The following is a 22,775-nucleotide window of genomic DNA, read 5'->3' as shown; positions in this document are numbered from 1 at the left end:
ACCAGTTTGTGGTGTAATGTTGTTGTGCTTTAGCTTTTGCATCTCTTGTACGGCTATTGTTGAGACTGTCTTTGGCCTGTTTACTTTGGTCTGTATTTTCTGTAGAGTTTTTCCTCAGTCTTGTCTTCCTCCCACATGTCTCTATCCATGGCCTCTTCATGTCTCTATCCATGGCCTCTTCATGTTCTGCCAACGCTGGTCCACTGTTTGATGTTGTTCTTCCAGCTGGTTCAGGGGGTGGAACCGGTTTGAGAGGCTGATTTGGAATATTGTACCTTGTGCTGACTTTTCTTGCTGTATTTGTGAATTTCTTGAGTTTTATCCAGAATGTTCCTGTTAGGAGATGATGGTCTGATGGTCATCCGCTCCTCTTTTCACCCTGACCTCTTGACCTCTTGGAGGGATCTCCTGAATTTCTTGCTGATGAATATATGCTTGATTTGATTTGGGGTTTTGTGGTCTGGAGAAACCCATCTTCAGCTCTATTTAGGGACAGAAAATACATTTTAAAATCTCATCCAGTTGATTGAATCTTTGATTGATCACTTTATTCAAAATTAATGCAAAAGGATGAAAGCACAAAAAAGCCTGAAGGCCTATAGGGGTTCCAAATGGACCCTTACAGGTCTGTAACTCTGAGAGTGTACACATGGAACCAAATGGACCCTTACAGGTCTGTAACTCTGAGAGTGTACACATGGAACCAAATGATCAGCTTGTGTTCCAGTTACAGTTTTGTCTGCTCATTTATTTGTTTCATCACTTTCCAATTCCACTTGCTCATCCTGTATCCTGCATGTGTTCTCTCTCCTGATTGGATGAAATCGATATCCTGCCAAATGTACTTTCTGTTAGAGCTGGAGAGACTCTGAAACCTGGCAGCATTTCTTCTATAGAGGGTTAGAGGGTTAAAGAGGGTTTCTAACACTAACCCTAACCCAACCTGGCAACATGTCTTCTATAGAGGGTTAGAGGGTTATAGAGGGTTTCTAACACTAACCCTAACCCAACCTGGCAACATGTCTTCTCTAGAGGGTTAGAGGGTTATAGAGGGTTTCTCACCCTAACCCTAACCCAACCTGGCAACATTTCTTCTATAGAGGGTTAGAGGGTTATAGAGGGTTTCTAACACTAACCCTAACCCAACCTGGCAACATTTCTTCTCTAGAGGGTTAGAGGGTTATAGAGGGTTTCTCACCCTAACCCTAACCCAACCTGGCAACATGTCTTCTATAGAGGGTTAGAGGGTTATAGAGGGTTTCTAACACTAACCCTAACCCAACCTGGCAACATTTCTTCTATAGAGGGTTAGAGGGTTAAAGAGGGTTTCTAACACTAACCCTAACCCAACCTGGCAACATTTCTTCTATAGAGGCCGTCCTGACTTAGTGCTGAATCCTTCCTATTATTTAAAGTTGCCTAATGGGTGGACGAGGCTCCTTCCTATTATTAAAAGACATAACAAACGTAAGGATGCTACGTTGCTCTGATCCGCACCAACGCTGGTCAGGGGTCTGACATGAGGATAGTCACACCAGGGGCCATGTTAGGGTCCTGAGGGGCCACAAGCACACTTTGGCTCTAATCCTTACCAAACAGTGTTCAGGGGCCACACTGTGGCTCTAATCCTTACCAAACAGTGTTCAGGGGCCACACTGTGGCTCTAATCCTTACCAAACGTACCAAACAGTGTTCAGGGGCCACACTGTGCCTCTAATCCTTACCAAATAGTGTTCAGGGGCCACACTGTGGCTCTAATCCTTACCAAACAGTGTTCAGGGGCCACACTGTGCCTCTAATCCTTACCAAACAGTGTTCAGGGGCCACACTGTAAGGATAATTCCTTTTAACAAGTCCGTTCATGAAAGTCCTTGCGGTCTTGTTTCCAATGAGGGCCTGTGAGCAATTAGGGGTTAAGAGTCTTGCTCAGGGACATATTTTCATCGACACATTTGCTGACCTGGCCTGGAATCGTACCTGGGGCAACCAGAGCCTCTGGCTCCCTAGGCGGGCTCACTAACCACTCAGCTATGGCCGCCCCATATAGGGCCACACTGTGCCTCTAATCCTTACCAAACGTACCAAACAGTGATAAAAAAAGAACTACATTGTGCACATATGGGTCTAACTCTGATCAGACTGAACATGTAGTTAAACAACAACTGTTTGTGTCACTGCTGTACTCTGAGAAAACATACTTACATAATACTAATGTCTCCAGGATCATACAGATTCTTCAGGTGTTCATTAACATGTCATTAACATGTCATGAACATGTCATGAACATGTCATGAACATGTCATTAACATGTCATGAACATGTCATGAACATGTCATGAACATGTCATTAACATGTCATGAACATGTCATTAAAATGTCATTAACATGTCATTAACATGTCATGAACATGTCATTAACATGTCATTAACATGTCATTAACATGTCATGAACAGGTGTATTGTAGAGACAGAGAACATAGAAGAGAGGGTGCAGGTGGTCTCCAGGATCATAGAGGTTCTTCAGGTGTTCCAGGAACTCAACAACTTTAATGGCGTTCTGGAGGTCGTCAGCGCCATGAACTCTTCACCTGTTTACCGGCTGGACCACACCTTTGAGGTAACACAACTTATTATTAGTAGTGAATTAATTTAAAGTTTAAAGCAACCCTCCACATGGTACATGCCACCACCCTAGAGCCTAGGCTCTGCCTGACGTTTCTTCCAGTTAAGAGGGAGTTTTTCGTTGCCACTGTCGCAAAATGTCTTGCTCAGGGTGGGATGTCGGGTCTCTTCTCTACATGTAAAGTGTCTTGAGACAACTTGTTGTGATTTGACACTTTAATAAAATTGAATTGAATTGAATTACATGTATTACAAGCCATAAAAATCCTCATGCACTCTCTAACATGAACCATAGTATACAAACACACCAAATATCACCATAAAGTATGCAGTTTGAATTCACACAACTTATGAAAGAGACCCAACACATTAATATTCAGTTTCAGTGTATATTTAAACTTAACCTGTTTCTCCCCAAACAGAACACAGTCCAACAGTTCCATAGAAAAAAGACGCAGTCTTGGTTTATATGAAAACTACCTTTCTGGGGATTTTACTGAGCACCTTATAGTTCAGTTCATAACACAAAAACCCACAGTGAAATAGTTTGTTTCCCAAACCAACACAAAATAACTCCTTCAATTCAGTTAAAATCCCAGCAAATAAAATAAATAGAAATACCAACATAAAACAACTCCAAAAACGCTCAGATCCCGGCGTCGAGTTCTCCTGTTAATAATAAAAATAATAATAGTATTATTATGTTAATGCCTCTTAACTCTTTGACTGCCAGAGTATTTTCATAAAGTACTCCCCCAGTGCCAGCAATTTTCGTGTTTTTTTATTTTTATATTTTGAATTTTTTTCATGAAAATAATTTGAAGACACATAATTTAAAGGCACAGCACAAATCCGCCACTAGAGAGCAGCACATGACAGCTTGATCAGGTCGTTGGGTCACTGTCACCCTTCTTGGAAGATTAGACAGGGAAAAACATGAAAACGGATGTGACGTAGTCCCAGATTGTTTTGATCGTCCAAAATTACGATGTGATACACGACGGCGATGACTGATCGTCACCCAGACCATAGATTATAGAAGAGAACCTGTCCGTTTGTCTGTTAGACCGTGTGAAAAACCGTTTGTTTACCTATTTTGGACGAAAATGACCGGGGAAAAAAATCAAAAACCGGAAACGGAATCCAGGTCATGAAACCGGATGCAGATGTGGGTGAAGTAAGTAGAACTCGAAAATAACATTGAATATTAAGCAGCATAGCGCAATCAGAGATTAAACAATGAACGCGCGTCCAGCGCGTCAAACGCGTCGACGGCCAACTGGACAAAGTAGCACTTGACGCGTTATCGCGTCGTCCGCAGTCAAAGAGTTAAAGACGCTGAGTGATCCCCGTAGCTCCATACCTATACATAGGGTATAGGGTGGTGTATACTCCACTAAAGTAAATCAGTCTCCCCTTTACTCAGTTACCTCGGTACCATGGCGTTGTGACCGATCCACCGGATGTAATGGCCGGGTCCAGAGGTCTGGGTTTGGTTAGCTGTTAGCCGATCGTCTGGATTTCACCTGCCGACGCAGATTTTTACACACGGACGCTATTGTACCACGGTGTGGAAGGATCAACTATATATAAATAACAAGGGCAGACGGTCGCAGCCACTTCTGCCGTGAGACACTGAGGCTGAACAGTGAGAAAACAGAGTGATTTCCTGGGTGAAACTTCAAAGGGACGCGGGTGGATAATTTGCAGAGATTGAATGAATTTGATTGGCTGACAGCATGTGTGAATGGGGTGTGAAAACTCTGACTGAAGTGACGTGAAAATAAAATCATTAGACACTTCTCTCTTCACACCCTGGACAACGCTCCACACGTCCTAGACTCTTCTCTCTTCTCTAAAACACTCTGGACAACACTCCACACGTCCTAGATTCTTCTCTAAAACACCCTGGACAACGCTCCACATGTCCTAGACTCTTCTCTCTTCTCTAAAACACTCTGGACAACGCTCCACATGTCCTAGACTCTTCTCTCTTCTCTAAAACACCATGGACAACGCTCCACACGTCCTAGACTCTTCTCTCTTCTCTAAAACACTCTGGACAACGCTCCACATGTCCTAGACTCTTCTCTCTTCTCTAAAACACCATGGACAACGCTCCACATGTCCTAGACTCTTCTCCCTTCTCTAAAACACTCTGGACAACGCTCCACATGTCCTAGACTCTTCTCTCTTCTCTAAAACACCATGGACAACGCTCCACATGTCCTAGACTCTTCTCTCTTCTCTAAAACACTCTGGACAACGCTCCACACGTCCTAGACTCTTCTCTCTTCTCTAAAACACCCTGGACAACACTCCACACGTCCTAGACTCTTTTCTCTTCTCTAAAACACCCTGGACAACGCTCCACACGTTCTAGACTCTTCTCTCTTCTCTAAAACACCCTGGACAACGCTCCACACGTCCTAGACTCTTCTCCCTTCTCTACAACACCCTGGACAACGCTCCACATGTCATAGACTCTTCTCCCTTCTCTACAACACCCTGGACAACGCTCCACACGTCCTAGACTCTTCTCCCTTCTCTAAAACACCCTGGACAACGCTCCACACGTCCTAGACTCTTCTCTCTTCTCTAAAACACCCTGGACATCGCTCCACACGTCCTAGACTCTTCTCTCTTCTCTAAAACACCCTGGACAACGCTCCACACGTCCTAGACTCTTCTCTCTTCTCTAAAACACCCTGGACAACGCTCCACACGTCCTAGACTCTTCTCTCTTCTCTAAAACACCCTGGACAACGCTCCACACGTCCTAGACTCTTCTCTCTTCTCTAAAACACCCTGGACAACGCTCCACACGTCCTAGACTCTTCTCTCTTCTCTAAAACACCCTGGACAACGCTCCACACGTCCTAGACTCTTCTCTCTTCTCTAAAACACCCTGGACAACGCTCCACACATCCTAGACTCTTTTCCAAATGTTAATGTGGTAGTATAGTTTTATTAACAGTTAATGAATGTGTCTTTAATTGACAGATGATTCCAGGTCGTCAGAGGAAAGTTCTAGAAGAAGCTCATGAACTGAGTGAAGATCATTACAAGAAATACCTTCTTAAGCTACGATCCATCAACCCCCCCTGTGTTCCCTTCTTTGGTACGTTCCATCATCATCATCATCATAACCTTTATTTCAACTGGGAGTACAGTTGAGGGGCAGGCCCTCATTTTCAATGTAGCGAGATAGGTAGAGACATTTATATACAGCAATATTAAAATACATGAATCAAAAAATATTCAAAAAAACAAAATACTCAAAGAACTCCAACAGATAAAACAAAAATTCAATAAAGCAGGTACAATCTTTAACAAAAGTGTTGAAAACCATTTCCCTGAATTGACCCAGAGAAGGAAGTGAACTGAGTTTTAAAGACTTCTGGAGCTCATTCCAGGCAGATGGAGCACTGATAGAGCATGCTGCCTTGCCTAAAGGCTCTGTCTGAGCATTAGGAACCATCTGGTAGGGACTAGGGTTCTGATCCAACATAGAACAGGTCTGGTAGGGACTAGGGTTCTGATCCAACATAGAACAGGTCTGGTAGGGACTAGGGTTCTGATCCAACATAGAACAGGTCTGGTAGGGACTAGGGTTCTGATCCAACATAGAACTGGTCTGGGTGGACTAGGGTTCTGATTCAACATAGAACAGGTCTGGTAGGGACTAGGGTTCTGATTCAACATACAAATATAAGGGGGGAGCATTCCTGAGGTGTGTGTGTGTGTGTGTGTGTGTGTGTGTGTGTGTGTGTGTGTGTGTGTGTGTGTGTGTGTGTGTGTGTGTGTGTGTGTGTGTGTGTGTGTGTGTGTGTGTTTGTAGGAATCTATTTGACCAACATCTTGAAGACAGAGGAAGGGAATCCAGACTTCCTGCGTCGTCATGGTAACGTACACACTGTGTGTTGTTGTGTAACGCTGGTGTGTTGTTTGTGTATAATAGTTGTAGTTATAATAGTTATATTAATAGTTATAATAGTGTTGTATAGGTGTGTTGTGCTCTGTGTATTATATGTTGTCGTATGTGTGTGTTGTGGTGTGTATAACAGTGTTGTTGTTCATAAAGTTCATACTGGAGCCACAAACCACCAGGAAACAAAGGTTGCAATCAAATATCCATTTTATTTTAGTCGGATAATGATGAATAGGGTTGACATTGGGTTTCATGATGATGCCATGGTTCTAAACAAAGACACAAAGACAAAAATTATAATATCATGCCAGATAAAATATCAAACATAAGTATGGCCTTTAAATCATATTATACATTAAGGTATATCATCAAAATAATAATTGGCCAAGTATTTACTTCATAATATTAAACACATCTAAATATCCATATAACTCAAGTTCGTCAATTCTTAAATATAATCATATAATCCACATCACTAGAAGTAAAACACTGGAACTTACGTTATACCAGGTTTAACACACGCATGGCAAACATCAGAACATGGGCAGCACACGGCAAACACACAGGCCGGCCGCATGTGTTTGGAAACAAAGGACAATACAAGGGGAGAATGGGAATCCAGTCCTGCTTTTATAGTGGGAGGAAGTGAGGTCACCACCACAGGTACCAGTCTGAACCCCATTGTGGTGTCTCCTTGTGGAGCGGAGGGGAAATGAACCTTGCAGTTTCTGACAGTTGTGTATAATGTGTTGTGTTGTGTGTAACAGTGTGTTGTATATGTGTGTAACATGTATAATGTTGTGTATTAGTATGTATTGGTGTTTATTAAAGACGGGGCCGTGATTTTCAGTGATCCCCCCCTCCTAAATCATCAGGTATTATGGTTATACTAGGAGGATCATTTTAAAGACATGCAAAAGTGTCACTTTTCAGCTACAGTCACCTTTTTGAACCCAAATAGGGCAATTGTGTGACACCTGACCCGAAAGAAAACAACACGTTGTCACCTTTTTCACCTCGGGCTGTTTGCATGCCTATTCAGTGTACAGAAAGTGTTAAAATTATGTTTTTATGTGGACACGCCTCCAGTTCATTAAGTATACCTGGTTCTCAACTTAGCACCACCCACCTGTCCTAGTCCCTCCTCCTCCTCCTACAAGACCTCCCACCTGTCCTAGTCCCTCCTCCTCCTCCTACAAGACCTCCCACCTGTCCTAGTCCCTCCTCCTCCTCCTACAAGACCACCCACCTGTCCTAGTCCCTCCTCCTCCTCCTACAAGACCTCCAGCCTGTCCTAGTCCCTCCTCCTCCTCCTACAAGACCACCCACCTGTCCTAGTCCCTCCTCCTCCTACAAGACCTCCCACCTGTCCTAGTCCCTCCTCCTCCTCCTACAAGACCTCCCACCTGTCCTAGTCCCTCCTCCTCCTCCTACAAGACCACCCACCTGTCCTAGTCCCTCCTCCTCCTACAAGACCACCCACCTGTCCTAGTCCCTCCTCCTCCTCCTACAAGACCTCCCACCTGTCCTAGTCCCTCCTCCTCCTCCTACAAGACCTCCCACCTGTCCTAGTCCCTCCTCCTCCTCCTACAAGACCTCCCACCTGTCCTAGTCCCTCCTCCTCCTCCTACAAGACCTCCCACCTGTCCTAGTCCCTCCTCCTCCTACAAGACCTCCCACCTGTCCTAGTCCCTCCTCCTCCTCCTACAAGACCACCCACCTGTCCTAGTCCCTCCTCCTCCTCCTACAAGACCTCCCACCTGTCCTAGTCCCTCCTCCTCCTCCTACAAGACCTCCCACCTGTCCTAGTCCCTCCTCCTCCTCCTACAAGACCTCCCACCTGTCCTAGTCCCTCCTCCTCCTACAAGACCACCCACCTGTCCTAGTCCCTCCTCCTCCTCCTACAAGACCTCCCACCTGTCCTAGTCCCTCCTCCTCCTCCTACAAGACCTCCCACCTGTCCTAGTCCCTCCTCCTCCTCCTACAAGACCTCCCACCTGTCCTAGTCCCTCCTCCTCCTCCTACAAGACCACCCACCTGTCCTAGTCCCTCCTCCTCCTCCTACAAGACCACCCACCTGTCCTAGTCCCTCCTCCTCCTACAAGACCTCCCACCTGTCCTAGTCCCTCCTCCTCCTCCTACAAGACCTCCCACCTGTCCTAGTCCCTCCTCCTCCTCCTACAAGACCACCCACCTGTCCTAGTCCCTCCTCCTCCTCCTACAAGACCTCCCACCTGTCCTAGTCCCTCCTCCTCCTCCTACAAGACCACCCACCTGTCCTAGTCCCTCCTCCTCCTACAAGACCTCCCACCTGTCCTAGTCCCTCCTCCTCCTCCTACAAGACCTCCCACCTGTCCTAGTCCCTCCTCCTCCTCCTACAAGACCTCCCACCTGTTCTAGTCCCTCCTCCTCCTACAAGACCTCCCACCTGTCCTAGTCCCTCCTCCTCCTCCTACAAGACCTCCCACCTGTCCTAGTCCCTCCTCCTCCTCCTACAAGACCTCCCACCTGTCCTAGTCCCTCCTCCTCCTACAAGACCTCCCACCTGTCCTAGTCCCTCCTCCTCCTACAAGACCACCCACCTGTCCTAGTCCCTCCTCCTCCTACAAGACCTCCCACCTGTCCTAGTCCCTCCTCCTCCTCCTACAAGACCTCCCACCTGTCCTAGTCCCTCCTCCTCCTACAAGACCTCCCACCTGTCCTAGTCCCTCCTCCTCCTACAAGACCACCCACCTGTCCTAGTCCCTCCTCCTCCTCCTACAAGACCACCCACCTGTCCTAGTCCCTCCTCCTCCTCCTACAAGACCTCCCACCTGTCCTAGTCCCTCCTCCTCCTCCTACAAGACCTCCCACCTGTCCTAGTCCCTCCTCCTCCTCCTACAAGACCTCCCACCTGTCCTAGTCCCTCCTCCTACAAGACCACCCACCTGTCCTAGTCCCTCTTCCTCCTACAAGACCTCCCACCTGTCCTAGTCCCTCCTCCTCCTCCTACAAGACCTCCCACCTGTCCTAGTCCCTCCTCCTCCTCCTACAAGACCTCCCACCTGTCCTAGTCCCTCCTCCTCCTCCTACAAGACCTCCCACCTGTCCTAGTCCCTGCTCCTCCTCCTACAAGACCTCCCACCTGTCCTAGTCCCTCCTCCTCCTCCTACAAGACCTCCCACCTGTCCTAGTCCATCCTCCTCCTACAAGACCTCCCACCTGTCCTAGTCCCTCCTCCTCCTCCTACAAGACCTCCCACCTGTCCTAGTCCCTCTTCCTCCTACAAGACCTCCCACCTGTCCTAGTCCCTCCTCCTCCTCCTACAAGACCTCCCACCTGTCCTAGTCCCTCCTCCTCCTCCTACAAGACCTCCCACCTGTCCTAGTCCCTCTTCCTCCTACAAGACCTCCCACCTGTCCTAGTCCCTCCTCCTCCTCCTACAAGACCTCCCACCTGTCCTAGTCCATCCTCCTCCTCCTACAAGACCACCCACCTGTCCTAGTCCATCCTCCTCCTCCTACAAGACCTCCCACCTGTCCTAGTCCCTCCTCCTCCTCCTACAAGACCTCCCACCTGTCCTAGTCCATCCTCCTCCTCCTACAAGACCACCCACCTGTCCTAGTCCCTCCTCCTCCTCCTACAAGACCACCCACCTGTCCTAGTCCATCCTCCTCCTCCTACAAGACCTCCCACCTGTCCTAGTCCCTCCTCCTCCTCCTACAAGACCTCCCACCTGTCCTAGTCCCTCCTCCTCCTCCTACAAGACAACCCACCTGTCCTAGTCCCTCCTCCTCCTCCTACAAGACCACCCACCTGTCCTAGTCCCTCCTCCTACAAGACCTCCCACCTGTCCTAGTCCCTCCTCCTCCTCCTACAAGACCTCCCACCTGTCCTAGTCCATCCTCCTCCTCCTACAAGACCTCCCACCTGTCCTAGTCCCTCCTCCTCCTCCTACAAGACCTCCCACCTGTCCTAGTCCATCCTCCTCCTCCTACAAGACCACCCACCTGTCCTAGTCCCTCCTCCTCCTCCTACAAGACCTCCCACCTGTCCTAGTCCCTCCTCCTCCTCCTACAAGACAACCCACCTGTCCTAGTCCCTCCTCCTCCTCCTACAAGACCACCCACCTGTCCTAGTCCCTCCTCCTACAAGACATCCCACCTGTCCTAGTCCCTCCTCCTCCTCCTACAAGACCACCCACCTGTCCTAGTCCCTCCTCCTCCTCCTACAAGACCTCCCACCTGTCCTAGTCCCTCCTCCTCCTACAAGACCTCCCACCTGTCCTAGTCCCTCCTCCTCCTCCTACAAGACTACCCACCTGTCCTAGTCCCTCCTCCTCCTCCTACAAGACCTCCCACCTGTCCTAGTCCCTCCTCCTCCTCCTCCTACAAGACCACCCACCTGTCCTAGTCCCTCCTCCTCCTCCTACAAGACCTCCCACCTGTCCTAGTCCCTCCTCCTCCTCCTCCTACAAGACCACCCACCTGTCCTAGTCCCTCCTCCTCCTCCTACAAGACCTCCCACCTGTCCTAGTCCCTCCTCCTCCTCCTCCTCCTACAAGACCACCCACCTGTCCTAGTCCCTCCTCCTCCTCCTACAAGACCACCCACCTGTCCTAGTCCCTCCTCCTCCTCCTCCTACAAGACTACCCACCTGTCCTAGTCCCTCCTCCTCCTCCTACAAGACCTCCCACCTGTCCTAGTCCCTCCTCCTCCTCCTCCTACAAGACTACCCACCTGTCCTAGTCCCTCCTCCTCCTACAAGACCTCCCACCTGTCCTAGTCCCTCCTCCTCCTCCTACAAGACCACCCACCTGTCCTAGTCCCTCTTCCTCCTACAAGACCTCCCACCTGTCCTAGTCCATCCTCCTCCTCCTACAAGACCACCCACCTGTCCTAGTCCCTCCTCCTCCTCCTACAAGACCTCCCACCTGTCCTAGTCCCTCCTCCTCCTCCTACAAGACCTCCCACCTGTCCTAGTCCCTCTTCCTCCTACAAGACCTCCCACCTGTCCTAGTCCCTCCTCCTCCTCCTACAAGACCTCCCACCTGTCCTAGTCCCTCCTCCTCCTACAAGACCACCCACCTGTCCTAGTCCCTCTTCCTCCTACAAGACCTCCCACCTGTCCTAGTCCCTCCTCCTCCTCCTACAAGACCTCCCACCTGTCCTAGTCCATCCTCCTCCTCCTACAAGACCACCCACCTGTCCTAGTCCATCCTCCTCCTCCTACAAGACCTCCCACCTGTCCTAGTCCCTCCTCCTCCTCCTACAAGACCTCCCACCTGTCCTAGTCCATCCTCCTCCTCCTACAAGACCACCCACCTGTCCTAGTCCCTCCTCCTCCTCCTACAAGACCACCCACCTGTCCTAGTCCATCCTCCTCCTCCTACAAGACCTCCCACCTGTCCTAGTCCCTCCTCCTCCTCCTACAAGACCTCCCACCTGTCCTAGTCCATCCTCCTCCTCCTACAAGACCTCCCACCTGTCCTAGTCCCTCCTCCTCCTCCTACAAGACCTCCCACCTGTCCTAGTCCATCCTCCTCCTCCTACAAGACCACCCACCTGTCCTAGTCCCTCCTCCTCCTCCTACAAGACCTCCCACCTGTCCTAGTCCCTCCTCCTCCTCCTACAAGACCACCCACCTGTCCTAGTCCCTCCTCCTACAAGACCTCCCACCTGTCCTAGTCCCTCCTCCTCCTCCTACAAGACCACCCACCTGTCCTAGTCCCTCCTCCTCCTCCTACAAGACCTCCCACCTGTCCTAGTCCCTCCTCCTCCTACAAGACCTCCCACCTGTCCTAGTCCCTCCTCCTCCTCCTACAAGACTACCCACCTGTCCTAGTCCCTCCTCCTCCTCCTACAAGACCTCCCACCTGTCCTAGTCCCTCCTCCTCCTCCTCCTCCTACAAGACCACCCACCTGTCCTAGTCCCTCCTCCTCCTCCTCCTACAAGACCACCCACCTGTCCTAGTCCCTCCTCCTCCTCCTACAAGACCTCCCACCTGTCCTAGTCCCTCCTCCTCCTCCTCCTACAAGACCACCCACCTGTCCTAGTCCCTCCTCCTCCTCCTACAAGACCACCCACCTGTCCTAGTCCCTCCTCCTCCTCCTCCTACAAGACTACCCACCTGTCCTAGTCCCTCCTCCTCCTCCTACAAGACCTCCCACCTGTCCTAGTCCCTCCTCCTCCTCCTCCTACAAGACTACCCACCTGTCCTAGTCCCTCCTCCTCCTACAAGACCTCCCACCTGTCCTAGTCCCTCCTCCTCCTCCTACAAGACCACCCACCTGTCCTAGTCCCTCCTCCTCCTCCTACAAGACCTCCCACCTGTCCTAGTCCCTCCTCCTCCTCCTACAAGACCACCCACCTGTCCTAGTCCCTCCTCCTCCTCCTACAAGACCTCCCACCTGTCCTAGTCCCTCCTCCTCCTACAAGACCTCCCACCTGTCCTAGTCCCTCCTCCTCCTCTTACAAGACCTCCCACCTGTCCTAGTCCCTCCTCCTCCTCCTACAAGACCACCCACCTGTCCTAGTCCCTCCTCCTCCTACAAGACCTCCCACCTGTCCTAGTCCCTCCTCCTCCTACAAGACCTCCCACCTGTCCTAGTCCCTCCTCCTCCTACAAGACCTCCCACCTGTCCTAGTCCCTCCTCCTCCTCCTACAAGACCACCCACCTGTCCTAGTCCCTCCTCCTCCTCCTACAAGACCTCCCACCTGTCCTAGTCCCTCCTCCTCCTCCTACAAGACCACCCACCTGTCCTAGTCCCTCCTCCTACAAGACCTCCCACCTGTCCTAGTCCCTCCTCCTCCTCCTACAAGACCTCCCACCTGTCCTAGTCCCTCCTCCTCCTACAAGACCTCCCACCTGTCCTAGTCCCTCCTCCTCCTCCTACAAGACCTCCCACCTGTCCTAGTCCCTCCTCCTCCTCCTACAAGACTACCCACCTGTCCTAGTCCCTCCTCCTCCTACAAGACCTCCCACCTGTCCTAGTCCCTCCTCCTCCTCCTACAAGACCACCCACCTGTCCTAGTCCCTCCTCCTCCTCCTACAAGACCTCCCACCTGTCCTAGTCCCTCCTCCTCCTACAAGACCTCCCACCTGTCCTAGTCCCTCCTCCTCCTCCTACAAGACCTCCCACCTGTCCTAGTCCCTCCTCCTCCTACAAGACCACCCACCTGTCCTAGTCCCTCCTCCTCCTACTCCTACAAGACTACCCACCTGTCCTAGTCCCTCCTCCTCCTACAAGACCACCCACCTGTCCTAGTCCCTCCTCCTCCTCCTACAAGACCTCCCACCTGTCCTAGTCCCTCCTCCTCCTACAAGACCACCCACCTGTCCTAGTTCCTCCTCCTACAAGACCTCCCACCTGTCCTAGTCCCTCCTCCTCCTCCTACAAGACCTCCCACCTGTCCTAGTCCCTCCTCCTCCTACAAGACCTCCCACATGTCCTAGTCCCTCCTCCTCCTACAAGACCACCCACCTGTCCTAGTCCCTCCTCCTCCTCCTCCTACAAGACCTCCCACCTGTCCTAGTCCCTCCTCCTCCTACAAGACCACCCACCTGTCCTAGTCCCTCCTCCTCCTCCTCCTACAAGACCACCCACCTTTCCTAGTCCCTCCTCCTCCTCCTACAAGACCTCCCACCTGTCCTAGTCCCTCCTCCTCCTACAAGACCACCCACCTGTCCTAGTCCCTCCTCCTCCTCCTCCTACAAGACCTCCCACCTGTCCTAGTCCCTCCTCCTCCTACAAGACCACCCACCTGTCCTAGTCCCTCCTCCTCCTCCTCCTACAAGACCACCCACCTGTCGTAGTCCCTCCTCCTCCTCCTACAAGACCACCCACCTGTCCTAGTCCCTCCTCCTCCTCCTACAAGACCTCCCACCTGTCCTAGTCCCTCCTCCTCCTACAAGACCACCCACCTGTCCTAGTCCCTCCTCCTCCTCCTACAAGACCTCCCACATGTCCTAGTCCCTCCTCCTCCTCCTACAAGACCTCCCACCTGTCCTAGTCCCTCCTCCTCCTCCTACAAGACCACCCACCTGTCCTAGTCCCTCCTCCTCCTCCTACAAGACCACCCACCTGTCCTAGTCCCTCCTCCTCCTCCTACAAGACCACCCACCTGTCCTAGTCCCTCCTCCTACAAGACCTCCCACCTGTCCAGTCCTCCTCCTCCTCCTACAAGACCACCCACCTGTCCTAGTCCCTCCTCCTCCTCCTACAAGACCTCCCACCTGTCCTAGTCCCTCCTCCTCCTACAAGACCACCCACCTGTCCTAGTCCCTCCTCCTCCTCCTACAAGACCTCCCACCTGTCCTAGTCCCTCCTCCTCCTCCTACAAGACCTCCCACCTGTCCTAGTCCCTCCTCCTCCTCCTACAAGACCACCCACCTGTCCTAGTCCCTCCTCCTCCTCCTACAAGACCACCCACCTGTCCTAGTCCCTCCTCCTCCTCCTACAAGACTACCCACCTGTCCTAGTCCCTCCTCCTACAAGACCTCCCACCTGTCCTAGTCCCTCCTCCTACAAGACCTCCCACCTGTCCTAGTCCCTCCTCCTCCTCCTACAAGACCACCCACCTGTCCTAGTCCCTCCTCCTCCTCCTACAAGACCTCCCACCTGTCCTAGTCCCTCCTCCTCCTCCTACAAGACCTCCCACATGTCCTAGTCCCTCCTCCTCCTCCTACAAGACCACCCACCTGTCCTAGTCCCTCCTCCTCCTCCTACAAGACCTCCCACCTGTCCTAGTCCCTCCTCCTCCTCCTACAAGACCTCCCACCTGTCCTAGTCCCTCCTCCTCCTACAAGACCACCCACCTGTCCTAGTCCCTCCTCCTCCTCCTACAAGACCACCCACCTGTCCTAGTCCCTCCTCCTCCTCCTACAAGACCTCCCACCTGTCCTAGTCCCTCCTCCTCCTACAAGACCACCCACCTGTCCTAGTCCCTCCTCCTCCTCCTACAAGACCTCTCACCTGTCCTAGTCCCTCCTCCTACAAGACCTCCCACCTGTCCTAGTCCCTCCTCCTCCTACAAGACCTCCCACCTGTCCTAGTCCCTCCTCCTCCTCCTACAAGACCTCCCACCTGTCCTAGTCCCTCCTCCTCCTACAAGACCACCCACCTGTCCTAGTCCCTCCTCCTCCTACAAGACCACCCACCTGTCCTAGTCCCTCCTCCTCCTACAATACCTCCCACATGTCCTAGTCCCTCCTCCTCCTCCTCCTACAAGACCACCCACCTGTCCTAGTCCCTCCTCCTCCTCCTACAAGACTACCCACCTGTCCTAGTCCCTCCTCCTACAAGACCTCCCACCTGTCCTAGTCCCTCCTCCTACAAGACCTCCCACCTGTCCTAGTCCCTCCTCCTCCTCCTACAAGACCTCCCACCTGTCCTAGTCCCTCCTCCTCCTCCTACAAGACCTCCCACCTGTCCTAGTCCCTCCTCCTCCTCCTACAAGACCTCCCACCTGTCCTAGTCCCTCCTCCTCCTACAAGACCACCCACCTGTCCTAGTCCCTCCTCCTCCTCCTACAAGACCTCCCACCTGTCCTAGTCCCTCCTCCTCCTCCTACAAGACCACCCACCTGTCCTAGTCCCTCCTCCTACAAGACCTCCCACCTGTCCTAGTCCCTCCTCCTCCTACAAGACCTCCCACCTGTCCTAGTCCCTCCTCCTCCTCCTACAAGACCACCCACCTGTCCTAGTCCCTCCTCCTCCTCCTACAAGACCTCCCACATGTCCTAGTCCCTCCTCCTCCTCCTACAAGACCACCCACCTGTCCTAGTCCCTCCTCCTCCTCCTCCTACAAGACCTCCCACCTGTCCTAGTCCCTCCTCCTCCTACAAGACCACCCACCTGTCCTAGTCCCTCCTCCTCCTCCTACAAGACCACCCACCTGTCCTAGTCCCTCCTCCTCCTCCTACAAGACCTCCCACCTGTCCTAGTCCCTCCTCCTCCTACAAGACCACCCACCTGTCCTAGTCCCTCCTCCTCCTACAAGACCTCCCACCTGTCCTAGTCCCTCCTCCTCCTCCTACAAGACCTCCCACCTGTCCTAGTCCCTCCTCCTCCTTCTACAAGACCACCCACCTGTCCTAGTCCCTCCTCCTCCTCCTACAAGACCTCCCACATGTCCTAGTCCCTCCTCCTCCTCCTCCTACAAGACCACCCACCTGTCCTAGTCCCTCCTCCTCCTCCTACAAGACCTCCCACCTGTCCTAGTCCCTCCTCCTCCTACAAGACCACCCACCTGTCCTAGTCCCTCCTCCTCCTCCTACAAGACCTCCCACCTGTCCTAGTCCCTCCTCCTTCTACAAGACCACCCACCTGTCCTAGTCCCTCCTCCTCCTCCTACAAGACCTCCCACATGTCCTAGTCCCTCCTCCTCCTCCTCCTACAAGACCACCCACCTGTCCTAGTCCCTCCTCCTCCTCCTACAAGACCTCCCACCTGTCCTAGTCCCTCCTCCTCCTACAAGACCTCCCACCTGTCCTAGTCCCTCCTCCTCCTACAAGACCACCCACCTGTCCTAGTCCCTCCTCCTCCTCCTACAAGACCACCCACCTGTCCTAGTCCCTCCTCCTCCTCCTACAAGACCTCCCACCTGTCCTAGTCCCTCCTCCTCCTCCTACAAGACCACCCACCTGTCCTAGTCCCTCCTCCTCCTCCTACAAGACCACCCACCTGTCCTAGTCCCTCCTCCTCCTCCTACAAGACCTCCCACCTGTCCTAGTCCCTCCTCCTACAAGACCTCCCACCTGTCCTAGTCCCTCCTCCTCCTCCTACAAGACCACCCACCTGTCCTAGTCCCTCCTCCTCCTCCTACAAGACCTCCCACCTGTCCTAGTCCCTCCTCCTCCTCCTACAAGACCTCCCACCTGTCCTAGTCCCTCCTCCTCCTCCTACAAGACCTCCCACCTGTCCTAGTCCCTCCTCCTCCTACAAGACCACCCACCTGTCCTAGTCCCTCCTCCTCCTCCTACAAGACCTCCCACATGTCCTAGTCCCTCCTCCTCCTCCTACAAGACCTCCCACCTGTCCTAGTCCCTCCTCCTCCTCCTACAAGACCACCCACCTGTCCTAGTCCCTCCTCCTCCTCCTACAAGACCTCCCACCTGTCCTAGTCCCTCCTCCGACAAGACCTCCCACCTGTCCTAGTCCCTCCTCCTCCTCCTACAAGACCACCCACCTGTCCTAGTCCCTCCTCCTCCTCCTACAAGACCTCCCACCTGTCCTAGTCCCCCCTCCTCCTCCTACAAGACTACCCACCTGTCCTAGTCCCTCCTCCTCCTCCTACAAGACCTCCCACCTGTCCTAGTCCCTCCTCCTCCTCCTACAAGACCTCCCACCTGTCCTAGTCCCTCCTCCTCCTACAAGACCTCCCACCTGTCCTAGTCCCTCCTCCTCCTACAAGACCTCCCACCTGTCCTAGTCCCTCCTCCTCCTCCTACAAGACCTCCCACCTGTCCTAGTCCCTCCTCCTCCTCCTACAAGACCACCCACCTGTCCTAGTCCCTCCTCTTCCTACAAGACCTCCCACCTGTCCTAGTCCCTCCTCCTCCTACAAGACCACCCACCTGTCCTAGTCCCTCCTCCTCCTACAAGACCTCCCACCTGTCCTAGTCCCTCCTCCTCCTCCTACAAGACCACCCACCTGTCCTAGTCCCTCCTCCTCCTACAAGACCACCCACCTGTCCTAGTCCCTCCTCCTCCTCCTACAAGACCTCCCACCTGTCCTAGTCCCTCCTCCTCCTCCTACAAGACCACCCACCTGTCCTAGTCCCTCCTCCTCCTCCTACAAGACCTCCCACCTGTCCTAGTCCCTCCTCCTCCTCCTACAAGACCACCCACCTGTCCTAGTCCCTCCTCCTCCTACAAGACCTCCCACCTGTCCTAGTCCCTCCTCCTCCTCCTACAAGACCTCCCACCTGTCCTAGTCCCTCCTCCTCCTCCTACAAGACTACCCACCTGTCCTAGTCCCTCCTCCTCCTCCTCCTACAAGACCACCCACCTGTCCTAGTCCCTCCTCCTCCTACAAGACTACCCACCTGTCCTAGTCCCTCCTCCTCCTCCTACAAGACCACCCACCTGTCCTAGTCCCTCCTCCTCCTCCTACAAGACCTCCCACCTGTCCTAGTCCCTCCTCCTCCTCCTACAAGACCACCCACCTGTCCTAGTCCCTCCTCCTCCTACAAGACCTCCCACCTGTCCTAGTCCCTCCTCCTCCTACAAGACCTCCCACCTGTCCTAGTCCCTCCTCCTCCTCCTACAAGACCTCCCACCTGTCCTAGTCCCTCCTCCTCCTCCTACAAGACCACCCACCTGTCCTAGTCCCTCCTCCTCCTACAAGACCTCCCACCTGTCCTAGTCCCTCCTCCTCCTACAAGACCACCCACCTGTCCTAGTCCCTCCTCCTCCTACAAGACCTCCCACCTGTCCTAGTCCCTCCTCCTCCTCCTACAAGACCACCCACCTGTCCTAGTCCCTCCTCCTCCTACAAGACCACCCACCTGTCCTAGTCCCTCCTCCTCCTCCTACAAGACCTCCCACCTGTCCTAGTCCCTCCTCCTCCTCCTACAAGACCACCCACCTGTCCTAGTCCCTCCTCCTCCTCCTACAAGACCTCCCACCTGTCCTAGTCCCTCCTCCTCCTCCTACAAGACCACCCACCTGTCCTAGTCCCTCCTCCTCCTACAAGACCTCCCACCTGTCCTAGTCCCTCCTCCTCCTCCTACAAGACCTCCCACCTGTCCTAGTCCCTCCTCCTCCTCCTACAAGACTACCCACCTGTCCTAGTCCCTCCTCCTCCTCCTCCTACAAGACCACCCACCTGTCCTAGTCCCTCCTCCTCCTACAAGACTACTCACCTGTCCTAGTCCCTCCTCCTCCTCCTACAAGACCACCCACCTGTCCTAGTCCCTCCTCCTCCTCCTACAAGACCTCCCACCTGTCCTAGTCCCTCCTCCTCCTCCTACAAGACCTCCCACCTGTCCTAGTCCCTCCTCCTACAAGACCACCCACCTGTCCTAGTCCCTCCTCCTCCTCCTACAAGACCTCCCACCTGTCCTAGTCCCTCCTCCTCCTCCTACAAGACCTCCCACCTGTCCTAGTCCCTCCTCCTCCTACAAGACCTCCCACCTGTCCTAGTCCCTCCTCCTCCTCCTACAAGACCTCCCACCTGTCCTAGTCCCTCCTCCTCCTCCTACAAGACCTCCCACCTGTCCTAGTCCCTCCTCCTACAAGACTACCCACCTGTCCTAGTCCCTCCTCCTCCTCCTCCTACAAGACCACCCACCTGTCCTAGTCCCTCCTCCTCCTACAAGACTACCCACCTGTCCTAGTCCCTCCTCCTCCTACAAGACCTCCCACCTGTCCTAGTCCCTCCTCCTCCTACAAGACTACCCACCTGTCCTAGTCCCTCCTCCTCCTCCTACAAGACCACCCACCTGTCCTAGTCCCTCCTCCTCCTCCTACAAGACCTCCCACCTGTCCTAGTCCCTCCTCCTCCTCCTACAAGACCTCCCACCTGTCCTAGTCCCTCCTCCTCCTCCTACAAGACTACCCACCTGTCCTAGTCCCTCCTCCTCCTCCTACAAGACCACCCACCTGTCCTAGTCCCTCCTCCTCCTACAAGACCTCCCACCTGTCCTAGTCCCTCCTCCTCCTCCTACAAGACCACCCACCTGTCCTAGTCCCTCCTCCTCCTCCTACAAGACCACCCACCTGTCCTAGTCCCTCCTCCTCCTCCTACAAGACCACCCACCTGTCCTAGTCCCTCCTCCTACAAGACCTCCCACCTGTCCTAGTCCCTCCTCCTCCTCCTACAAGACCACCCACCTGTCCTAGTCCCTCCTCCTCCTCCTACAAGACCTCCCACCTGTCCTAGTCCCTCCTCCTCCTACAAGACCACCCACCTGTCCTAGTCCCTCCTCCTCCTCCTACAAGACCTCCCACCTGTCCTAGTCCCTCCTCCTCCTCCTACAAGACCTCCCACCTGTCCTAGTCCCTCCTCCTCCTCCTACAAGACCTCCCACCTGTCCTAGTCCCTCCTCCTCCTCCTACAAGACCACCCACCTGTCCTAGTCCCTCCTCCTCCTCCTACAAGACCACCCACCTGTCCTAGTCCCTCCTCCTCCTCCTACAAGACTACCCACCTGTCCTAGTCCCTCCTCCTACAAGACCTCCCACCTGTCCTAGTCCCTCCTCCTACAAGACCTCCCACCTGTCCTAGTCCCTCCTCCTCCTCCTACAAGACCACCCACCTGTCCTAGTCCCTCCTCCTCCTCCTACAAGACCTCCCACCTGTCCTAGTCCCTCCTCCTCCTCCTACAAGACCTCCCACCTGTCCTAGTCCCTCCTCCTCCTACAAGACCACCCACCTGTCCTAGTCCCTCCTCCTCCTCCTACAAGACCTCCCACCTGTCCTAGTCCCTCCTCCTCCTCCTACAAGACTACCCACCTGTCCTAGTCCCTCCTCCTCCTACAAGACCTCCCACCTGTCCTAGTCCCTCCTCCTCCTCCTACAAGACCACCCACCTGTCCTAGTCCCTCCTCCTCCTCCTACAAGACCTCCCACATGTCCTAGTCCCTCCTCCTCCTCCTACAAGACCACCCACCTGTCCTAGTCCCTCCTCCTCCTCCTACAAGACCTCCCACCTGTCCTAGTCCCTCCTCCTCCTCCTACAAGACCTCCCACCTGTCCTAGTCCCTCCTCCTCCTACAAGACCACCCACCTGTCCTAGTCCCTCCTCCTCCTCCTACAAGACCTCCCACCTGTCCTAGTCCCTCCTCCTCCTCCTACAAGACCTCCCACCTGTCCTAGTCCCTCCTCCTCCTACAAGACCTCCCACCTGTCCTAGTCCCTCCTCCTCCTCCTACAAGACCACCCACCTGTCCTAGTCCCTCCTCCTCCTCCTACAAGACCTCCCACCTGTCCTAGTCCCTCCTCCTCCTACAAGACCACCCACCTGTCCTAGTCCCTCCTCCTCCTCCTACAAGACCTCCCACCTGTCCTAGTCCCTCCTCCTCCTCCTACAAGACCTCCCACCTGTCCTAGTCCCTCCTCCTCCTACAAGACCTCCCACCTGTCCTAGTCCCTCCTCCTCCTCCTCCTACAAGACCTCCCACCTGTCCTAGTCCCTCCTCCTCCTACAAGACCACCCACCTGTCCTAGTCCCTCCTCCTCCTACAAGACCACCCACCTGTCCTAGTCCCTCCTCCTCCTCCTACAAGACCACCCACCTGTCCTAGTCCCTCCTCCTCCTCCTACAATACCTCCCACATGTCCTAGTCCCTCCTCCTCCTCCTCCTACAAGACCACCCACCTGTCCTAGTCCCTCCTCCTCCTACAATACCTCCCACATGTCCTAGTCCCTCCTCCTCCTCCTCCTACAAGACCACCCACCTGTCCTAGTCCCTCCTCCTCCTCCTACAAGACTACCCACCTGTCCTAGTCCCTCCTCCTACAAGACCTCCCACCTGTCCTAGTCCCTCCTCCTCCTCCTACAAGACCTCCCACCTGTCCTAGTCCCTCCTCCTCCTCCTACAAGACCTCCCACCTGTCCTAGTCCCTCCTCCTCCTCCTACAAGACCTCCCACCTGTCCTAGTCCCTCCTCCTCCTACAAGACCACCCACCTGTCCTAGTCCCTCCTCCTCCTCCTACAAGACCTCCCACCTGTCCTAGTCCCTCCTCCTCCTCCTACAAGACCACCCACCTGTCCTAGTCCCTCCTCCTACAAGACCTCCCACCTGTCCTAGTCCCTCCTCCTCCTACAAGACCTCCCACCTGTCCTAGTCCCTCCTCCTCCTCCTACAAGACCACCCACCTGTCCTAGTCCCTCCTCCTCCTCCTACAAGACCTCCCACATGTCCTAGTCCCTCCTCCTCCTCCTACAAGACCACCCACCTGTCCTAGTCCCTCCTCAGAATCAGAATCAGAATCAGAATCAGTTTTATTGTCACATCACAGGTTTACAAGGTAAAAAAGTGGGTGAAATTCTTTTTTGTACATCGTTCCCATCGCAACGTTAGTTTCCATAGAAAGAAGAGGGGGGGGGGGGGGGGAGAAGAAGAGGGTGGGGGGCAGGTGGGAAGGAGATCAAAAACAAGAGAGCAACAGAAGGCCAGACAAGTTATCTACATATTTACAAATTACCTGAGATAATAAAAAAACTAAACTAAGGTGCCTGAGCATAGCAGCAATGTATTGTATACTGTGCATGTTATACTTATACTGTGCATGAT

The 22,775-nt window shown here is 53.5% G+C and overlaps 1 protein-coding gene across 1 annotated transcript in view; it reads left to right on the top strand.

The window, feature by feature from the left end:
* Window positions 1-22,775, top strand: part of LOC308074026 (son of sevenless homolog 1-like) — a gene marked incomplete at its 5' end in the record, with an annotated part of 159,817 nt that overhangs the window by 44,306 nt on the left and 92,736 nt on the right. Inside the window, 3 exon segments of the mRNA XM_080413363.1 lie at window positions 2,453-2,615; window positions 5,624-5,741; window positions 6,462-6,524. Of these exon segments, the coding sequence (XP_080269489.1) occupies window positions 2,453-2,615; window positions 5,624-5,741; window positions 6,462-6,524 (344 nt within the window).

Source organism: Gymnoscopelus braueri (genome assembly GCF_963280865.1).
Source record: "Gymnoscopelus braueri genome assembly, chromosome: 2".
NCBI lineage: Eukaryota > Metazoa > Chordata > Actinopteri > Myctophiformes > Myctophidae > Gymnoscopelus > Gymnoscopelus braueri.
Note: the sequence above shows the minus strand (reverse complement) of the source record. Positions and strands in the feature narration are given on the sequence as shown.